Here is an 8,941-nt window from a genome sequence, read left to right on the forward strand (position 1 = left end):
TCGAATGGGCAGTGCAGCCGGCGCATTAGCACCGGGCCGCCCATTCCTAGGGGGCACCAAAATTAAACCCAGTAACTGCTAATACACATGCTAATTTTATTAACCTAAAGTACAAAAGGCCAAGGGAGGTAACGTAAGATGCAAATCAACTCAAACTAGTGCTGCTATAGTGCCGCGACGATTTGCCTTCCCTTGAACTCGACGCCGCAATCACGGCCGCGCGCCTGCTGCTGTAGTGCCGTGCCGCGAGTTGCCGTCGAGTCATCGACCATCGGGTATCCTGTATCCCGCTGCCGGCCGGCGAGGTCAAACGACGGTGCTGAGAGCAGCTGGCTAGTGGTGACGCCCCTGCACTTCAAATTTCATGACGTGCTTGCTTCGGGAGGCCTGGGATGTGGACGTGATGTTGGTGCTGTAGTCCGTCCAGACTAGTCCACGCTAAGAATACTAGACAAATGTCACTATTTAATAGAAGCTAAGAAGATTTGGTAAGACAAATTCACTCTTTAATCCTTTAGCATGCTTGAAATATTGTAGTTATATTATAAAGTATGAATATATTTTCATTATTTGCATTTTATAATATAATTATGAGGCCACCATTTGTGTTCTGCACCAGGGCCACCAAAACTTTGGTACGGCCCTGATGCAAAGATTCAACCATTCGTGACGAACACTGTATTTGAATGAAGATCGGGACATCAATGGCCATTCCTCACGCAACATCGGGGAAATGTCAAAAGAATTAGTAATTCATAACTTAAAATCAGCAACCCGGCCGACTATTTACACCTCTCCCATCTTCGGTTCTTCGCCAACCTACGTCATGTTGTACAGCTGCAATAACTTAACCCCCATTCTTCACCACCATTTTTCTCGTGCCCTACCTTCCTTCCAGCGCTGATGCCGCGGTTTCAACCGTTCCAAGCAAGCACTTGTACACCTTCTGCTTCAGCTGCTCAATGGTTTCGACCAAACCATCCGCCTCGTCCTGCAACTGATCAAGCCAGTTGCTTGTTTCCTTGAGCTGCGACAGCCTGACCGCGATCCTCCCATCCGCACCCTTGGATTGTCCACGCACGCGTTCCCGGGTGTTCTTGGTTTGATCCTCGAACTTGAATCCTGACTCAAGAGCATCCTCCAAGAAGCTCAGGAACCAAGACTGCGATTCCTTTTTCAGAGCAACCCATGACCTGCAGATCTCCTTGAAGCCATCCTCTCGGGCCCATTCCACCTTTTCTTTTCCCTGAGCATCGTCGGAATTCTTTGCTGTGTTGCATGGAGCAGCTTTGTTCTGAGATGCAGAAACTTTCCTTGACGGCTTTTCCTTCTCTGCTCGAGATTCTTTGCCAGGCTCTGGGGAGTAAGCTTTCCAGACAGCACTTTGCTGAACGATAAGCCGGTTGAGCTGAAAAAACTTGGTGATCGCAGCATGTGGGTCCACTTCAGAAGATTCCCTTATCTCAGCGAAAATTCTGTAAAAGCACCAACAAGATTAGATTTGTCCGTGAAGTTCATGAGCCAATGGAAAGAATTAGCTCCCTCAAAGGAAAAAGTTACGTAAAAGAAAAGAGTAAAGCATGTGCTTCACAGAAGGAATAAAGATTACTGCATTAATATTTTTGTACTACTATGCATGTATTCTGTTCAGGGTATTCTAATTTCATCAGATTTCATTGAATTGCAGTGGAAAGGTGCTTCATAAATAGCACACAAATATTTAAACTAAGCATATATAACAAAGCCTTCAAAACCATGAAAGCCTTAAGGGTCATTTTAAGAATCTACACGGCTGAGGTTACAATATACTACTACTTGCAATAGGTCTCTTGTGCTAAATAACACAGTACAATGTGAAGTTGCGACGTATTGAATTCATCAATATGGAATACCTTTCCCAACTTATGCAACGAAACTTACTATTGTAGTCAATAAAAGAGATACACAGCCATAAATAATAAATATGTGAGTTATGCACCTACTCACCCAAGGCCTTTTACAAGATATGCCGCTGCTGCAGCCTCCCTTTGAGCCTCAGCTGCTACTATAAGAGCAATATTCTTCCTCCTGACAACAGCCTATTCACACAAAATAAATAATATTTAAATGGTGTAAGACAATTTAGTAAAGTTTAACTAATAACCAGGTGTCTTTCTGCAAATGCAATGCATGATTCAAAATAATGGGCACAAGGGTGCAAACTATACAGAACAGAAAACAATTTTCAAGTCATGAAAACCTCTCAATCTATACATGCATAAAATTACAAAACGACACAAAGCATACCTTTCCGGACTTGATTAGGCTTGTTGGGAGGGAGTCCCAGGAGATAGTTTCAGTAACTCTTCGTTTAGATACAGAAGGTACAGGACCAGAATTTCCATTCTGCTTTGCTGACAAACTGAGCTTTGGTGGTGAAGTGCTAGCTGGCGTTGGTGAGCTCCTATAAAGCTTTGGCGGTGATCTTCTTTCAGTTGCAGATTCCTTTTTGCTCTCTTTTGGCATTTGTTTCTTCACTACAGCAGCACCATTTGGACTAGGTGAAGTGCCACTATGCTTGCATGTGTCCTTGTTAATTTCTTGCTTTGTGGGCACCAACTTAGCCTGACTAGGAGATGTAGTATTTGGCCGTTCCTACAAGTAACCATCAGCCATTGATTTTTTACCCTTTTCAGAAGATAAAAAGAGAACTTTTTTTCACTTCAAATTTGTTAAATGCAATTACATGAGCTCACATATCATTAATGCTTTTTTTTTCTCTCGAGCAAAATCATTAATGTTTGTAGGATTCTTCGAAACCTAGATATGAGGGTCATAATGTTGTTAACATCAACTAGCTTCAAGTAAAACTAGGAGCTTAAGCATACCTGAGGTTTTGCCTCTTGTCTGACTTTCGGGGCAACAGACTTTTGATTTGATTCACATATGCTACTTCCTCCATTACTTTTGTCACTATCAATGCTGGAGTTCAGATTGGTAATTTTGCCATTGTTGCTCGATACCCCAAGCATGTAACGCGAAGCAACAACCGACTTCTGCTCTTTGATAACTACCTTCCTCTGCAAATTTTCTTTTTCACTTTCAGACAGATCAGCTGACTTGGAAGTCTTTCTTTGATGATCCAGTGCTTCCATAACCCCAGAGGGAGTCGACATTTGCATCAGATCCTTTGGGTTTCCAATGCAAGGGTTCCTTCCAGGAACTGGTCGGACCCCAACAAGAACTGGAACAGGAATACTTGACTGAACCTTCTCAACATATATAAACTGTCCAAGTTGTAGTTTGTTTGACAAGATGAGTTCGTTGTCCTCCTTAGACAGAGAAACATATGTCGAGTGCGACGAATCTGAAACTTTGATGAAGAAACCATGATCTGGCCAAAGTTCCGAACCAGTAATTGCAGGGACTATGCTAATAACTTGGAGAAGAATGGACCGGTATTCTCCACATACTTTCACATCGGAGTTAATATTTTTGAGAACCTTTAATAGTATCCCTGGAGTAAGAGACGCCATAATCTTCAACCCAGCTAATTCTTTTTCTCTGAAAGAAAATGTAATGTAAGTCAAATGTATACGCATTATTCTCCACACAACTCACTATTCTCTATCGTCCGTATGAGAGATTAAGAGATACATTAGGTAAATGGCTTCGTGATGGTGGCTGAATATAAATAAATAATTGTTAGAGATTTGATGTTTAAGCTCCATCAAAGTAAAATATTACTTAATAACACCAGTCTGGCAGTTTTAAAGAACAAAAGTACAAAAACGGATTAGTTAAAGCTTCAGAAACACATAAAGAGAGCAATATGGACATGCAATTAGTAAAACTATGAAGTCGTACAACCCAAAAATCCAGATTTGGCCAGATGTCAAGATGATTGCAAAATAAGCAAACAGCAACAAAACAGACAAAAAGAACAACGCCAAACAATGTCCTATCACACAGCAAGCAAAATTTGTTGACAATTTAAGCTTACCAAATAATGAAAGAATAAAATACTTTTCTGCTTAGAGGAGGAAAGTATTTTACTGAATAAGCACAAGCACTAGGAAAAGGTAAAAGGACTGTATCTATGTTTCTTAGCTTTACAGCAAAGATTAGTGGTGTAGACCCCCCTCAACCAAAAGATAACCCAATCATTCTTGCAGAGCTCTATGCCTCTATCTCCTTGGCCATGAACAGGGAGGGACACACAAGCACCACCAACTTTCCCAATTCCTTCATGTCTCAGCCTCCAAACAAAAGGGATTGCGAAGAAGTAACAGCCTTCCCAAATCCTGCTGTAGTAAACCATCCTTTATGGGTTTCTTGGCTTAGAATTCAGGAAATAAGAAATCTAACGGCCCAAGAAACAGGCGTTGTTGGAAGGGATGAGAATTGAGTAATATATCCCTTAAACTCTAGGTCAGAATAATGTCCACTAGTGAGCAAAAGCAGCTCTCCTAATTTTGATACTAAACTAAAAACGGAATGCACAGGAATATGCGATTAATGTTAATCCCATAATGGTAACATAACCCACCCATGGGAGACATATACCGGGTTAGTAAAACCGCATAAAGCTAGTAATGCTCGCCTTTTCATCAATCTGAATTGAAGGTCACCACTCAACAAGATGGTTGGAAAGGATGCAAATAATAAAAATCCGAGCTAAGGTGCAGTCTTTACACCTATCATCTGTAGGTTAATACCGAGGTTATCGAGAAGCTAAGGGGAGAAGAAGCTAAAATTAAGGACGCTGTGGTAGCCAGGGAAACCATCAAAATTGTTTGAACAAACTTACATACGCAGCAAAGGCCCTTGTTCAGGGGCAAGGACCAGGACGATGCCTAGAGCAAGAAGAAACGGCCTTAATTCCTCGAACAGCAGCCCGACACTCCAATCAAGCTAGAGCACCGCTCCCTCCGTCACCGGACGAGAAGCGCCGCGTCGAATTAACACCACAACCGCGGCAGGCGGCAGAGCAGACCCGAAAACAGCAAGCGAGTTTCTTCTTCTCCTTTTCCGTGGCTGCGGCGTTTCGCCGAACAGGTGGTGGGGAAGCAAAGCAAGGCAAGGAACGGGGGCAGAGAGGGAAGGGAGGCGCGGTACCTTTCGAGGCGCGCGAAGACGACGCGGAGGAGACGAAGACGTGGAGGAGGAGGAGGAGTTCGCGAGGAGCGGAGCCCAAGCAGCGGTTGGTCTCTCTCTCCCCGAGGCCGGCGGCGGCGGCATAATAAGCAGCCGAGGTAGCGGGGAATTGGTAGCGGGCGCGGGGCGCCCAACCGCCGCTAACCGCCCCTGACACGGCGGGCCCCGCCCGCGGCCGAACCCAACCAGACAGCAAGCGTTCGCACGGCCTGACACCCGGAACGCGACGACGAGCTGGAGCTGCGGAGAGCGGGTCGCGGCGGCAGCGACGCCCGATGGCACGATGCGGGAGCCTGTGCCTGGTCCGCGTCGCGGCCGATGGGCGGTCGGCCTGGCTTGGCCGCCGCCGGTCACCGGTGTCCGCGCGCGCTCGTGCGGTCGTGCACTCGTTCGCGCACGCATCCACCGGCGGCGCACGTAGGATTATCCACCTGGCCCCCGCGCGTGTTCGGCAGGCTGACCGTTGACCACGGCGGCCGGCCGGGCAGCCGGCAAGTTCATCCCCGCATGTCTGCAACGTGCCGAGCCGTAACTTTTTCGCTGTGCTGCTGCCGATCGTCTGGGCTGGGCCCCGTTTCGGCTGGGGAGGGGGGCAAAAGGGGCGAAGATTCCTGTGCTCCATTGCTGATCTGGTCCAGCGCTCCCGCTTTGGGGTTTAGTGGAGGCCACGCACGAGGTCACTCGGGATCGTATTGGGTTTTCAATGGAAGTGGTGGCGTGCAAGCTGTTCCAATTCGTAACAAAACATTTCTGAAACGAAGTTCTTTGCTAAACTGTTCTCGATTACAGGTCCTAATCCTGCATCAACGAAGTGATCTTCTCCAACGGGTCACTACAATGGACGATCAATGGACGAGGACGGCGGCAGATTACAGGTCCTAATCCACTGGGAGTCGGGGGAGCACGCCAAGGTCAGTAGCGTCTTTGCCCAGTGACCAATACTTAAGGAACCGGGTGGGTGTCTCACTAGGATCCGATCCCCGACCTCTGACGTCTGACCGCACGAAATGGAGTGGCCCGCGGCCTGAACCGGCAAGTGACGAAATGTCAACTTCGACCGAAAACGACTCTTCACTTCCTATTTCCTTTGTTTATTCAGAAAAAAAACTTCCTATTTCCTTCTGAACAAACACCTACTACACCATAAAATGTCTGTCACAACCCATAATGAACATGACATGGATTGACTTCTTTTTTTTTGGTTCGGTTTGATCTTATATTACCATGGTGCACAATGCTGATGGTTGCTCCGATGACAAGACACGGCCCCGTGTAGCGTGTACTGAACCTCAGCAACCACACTGACGCGAACCTAACTTCCACTGAAGACTGAACTCCATCATCTGCCCCCAAAAAACACCATGCTAATGCAAAGGCACTATATCCGTGGGGCAGGAGTGTAAAGATTTATTTTGGCTCCCGTCACGTAGTGCTCAGCATTAGTACCATTTTAGTAGACAAAATTACTCAATTGTTATCATCATTGGAACGGTTGAACCATCCAGGTTGCTCACGGGGTTCGCCTCTGCAAAGCGCAAGGGAACAGCATGACCACGTCAATTCGCTTAAAAGACACCATCAGAAACAGCAGCTCGCCGGTCATGTCAAACAGCATCTCTCATCTTATTTCCTAGAGCATTTTCCTCTCGGTTTCACCCTTTTTTTTTCTCCCCTGCTGATTTGCCTGTATCGTTATCAGGCGTCCTGAGCCCATGTAATGTCAACGTGGACATTCCATCTGATTCATCATTGTATACGTTTCTGCAAGCATATTTTATTCGTGGCGTGGTCTGGGCAGCATTGCCGGAAAAAGCTCAAATGAAATGCAACCACCAACATGATTCACCAGAATGTCCAAATTGCTGGAGATTGCTATGACATCGTAGCTGCCAAACTTGACGATCCTCCCTCAGAAGTTAGTCGAAAATATAATAAAGCCAAAAATGCAAAACATGACAAGCTTCCCAAAAAGCCAAAAACTCCCTCAAAGATAGTTATAAAATGAAAGGAGTTTTCTGGAATAGCAGAGGTCTTGCGGACTTGGCTAAACACAGATTTTTGGCTGAATTAGTTAAGGAGGAGCAGATTAATTTTATTGCTCTCTCTGAAACTGGTCGTGACTCTTTCCCTGATCATGTTCTCAAAAATCTATGTGGAGGGCGTGACTTTATTTGGCATGCTATGGCTCCTCATGGAAGATCAGGGGGTATTTTACTAGGGGTCGATCTTACCATTTTTGACATTGGAGCCATTGACGAAGGAGATTTCTATGTGAAATTCACCCTAAGATTTAAATTAAATGACTTCAAATTCGTCCTATATTCAATATATGGACCTGCACAACCTCAAAACAAGAGTGCTTTCCTCTCTGAGCTAGCTAACACTTGCTCTAAAGAACACCTTCCTTATCTTATTGGTGGGGATTTTAACATAATGCGAAACCCAGAGGATAAAAGTTCTGGGGATTTTGACCCTAAATGGCCATCCCTCTTTAATGCTGTTATTGAATCTCTTGATCTTAGAGAGATTGTCATGTCAGGCCGCCAGTTTACTTGGGCAGGACCTGGTGATAATCCAACTTTCGAAAAACTTGATAGAGTTTTAGTTAGTACGGAGTGGGAAAATCAATTCCCCCGAATGTTGGTTGAACCGAGAGATCGGAATATTTCCGACCATACTCCCCTTGTGGTTAGCACTGGTACCTCTACCCACCAGATCAGGAATAGACCCTTCAAATTTGAAAGGGGCTGGCTTATAAGGGATGGTTTTTATGACTTGGTTGCAAATGTTTGGCAATCTGAAACCTCGGGGTCCAACCCTCTAGAACGTTGGCAAGCCAAAATTCGTAGGCTCAGACAGTATCTCAGAGGTTGGGCTGCAAGTACTGCTGGGTCTTATAAGAAAGAGAAAAAAACTCTTTTAGCTCTTTTACATGATCTTGATAAAAAAGCAGAGATTGTTTGTCTATCTGATCAAGAGATCAATCTCAAGCAATACCTAAAGGAGCGTTTAGTTACTCTTTTGAGAGAAGAGGAACTAAAATGGTATGAGAGAGCCAAAGTCAAATCCTTATTAGAGGGTGATGCAAACACTAGGTTCTTTCATTTAGTGGCTAATGGTAAACATCGAAAACAACATATTTATAGACTTGAAGATGATCAAGGTGTTGTTGTTGGTGATGATCGTCTCAAAAGACACATTACAAACTATTATAAAAGTCTTTTTGGATCACCAGAACAATCTGAGATCTCTCTGATGGAAGATCAAATTTTAGATATTCCACAAGTATCCCCAGAGGAAAATGATATCCTCGTAGCTAACTTCACTGAATCTGAAGTGAGGGAAGCAATCTTCCAAATGGAGCATAATAAAGCTCCAGGTCCTGATGGCTTTCCTGCTGAATTCTATCAGGTTTTTTGGGGAGTGATTAAGGATGATCTTTTGCCTCTCTTTTACGAATTCCATAAGGAGGCTCTAGATCTTTTTAGTCTCAACTTTGGAATTATTTCTTTAATTCCAAAAACTCAAAATGCTACTACAATTCAGCAATATAGACCGATTTGTGTCCTTAATGTTAGTTTCAAAATTTTCACGAAAGTGGGAACTAACAGACTGAATAAAGTAGCTAAGTCAGTCGTGAGTCCAACTCAGACGGCTTTTATGCCGGGGAGGAATATCATGGAGGGAGTAGTTATTCTACATGAAACTATCCATGAGTTACATACCAAAAAAAGAAGTGGTGTCATTTTCAAAATTGACTTTGAAAAAGCATATGATAAGGTTAAGTGGTCTTTCTTGCAGCAAA

The 8,941-nt window shown here is 44.5% G+C and overlaps 1 protein-coding gene across 3 annotated transcripts; it reads right to left on the reverse strand.

Moving 5' to 3' along the window:
* Positions 1-547: 547 nt before the first annotated feature.
* On the reverse strand, positions 548-5,257 carry LOC120647101. Of its 3 annotated transcripts, none has more exons than XM_039923728.1 (5): positions 5,098-5,257; positions 2,868-3,543; positions 2,287-2,634; positions 1,987-2,078; positions 548-1,475 (listed from the first exon to the last, which is right to left on the reverse strand). In XM_039923728.1, exons 2-5 carry the CDS (start codon positions 3,513-3,515, stop codon positions 884-886), a joined length of 1,680 nt encoding a protein of 559 aa, XP_039779662.1. In that variant the 5' UTR covers positions 3,516-3,543; positions 5,098-5,257; the 3' UTR covers positions 548-883. The 3 variants fall into 3 exon arrangements, with proteins under 3 accessions (XP_039779662.1, XP_039779663.1, XP_039779661.1); XM_039923729.1 differs by having other exon boundaries at positions 4,794-5,186; XM_039923727.1 differs by lacking the exon at positions 5,098-5,257 and adding an exon at positions 4,790-5,079.
* Positions 5,258-8,941: the final 3,684 nt, after the last annotated feature.

This window comes from Panicum virgatum, chromosome 9K (assembly GCF_016808335.1).
Source record: "Panicum virgatum strain AP13 chromosome 9K, P.virgatum_v5, whole genome shotgun sequence".
In the NCBI taxonomy this organism is placed as follows: Eukaryota; Viridiplantae; Streptophyta; class Magnoliopsida; order Poales; family Poaceae; genus Panicum; species Panicum virgatum.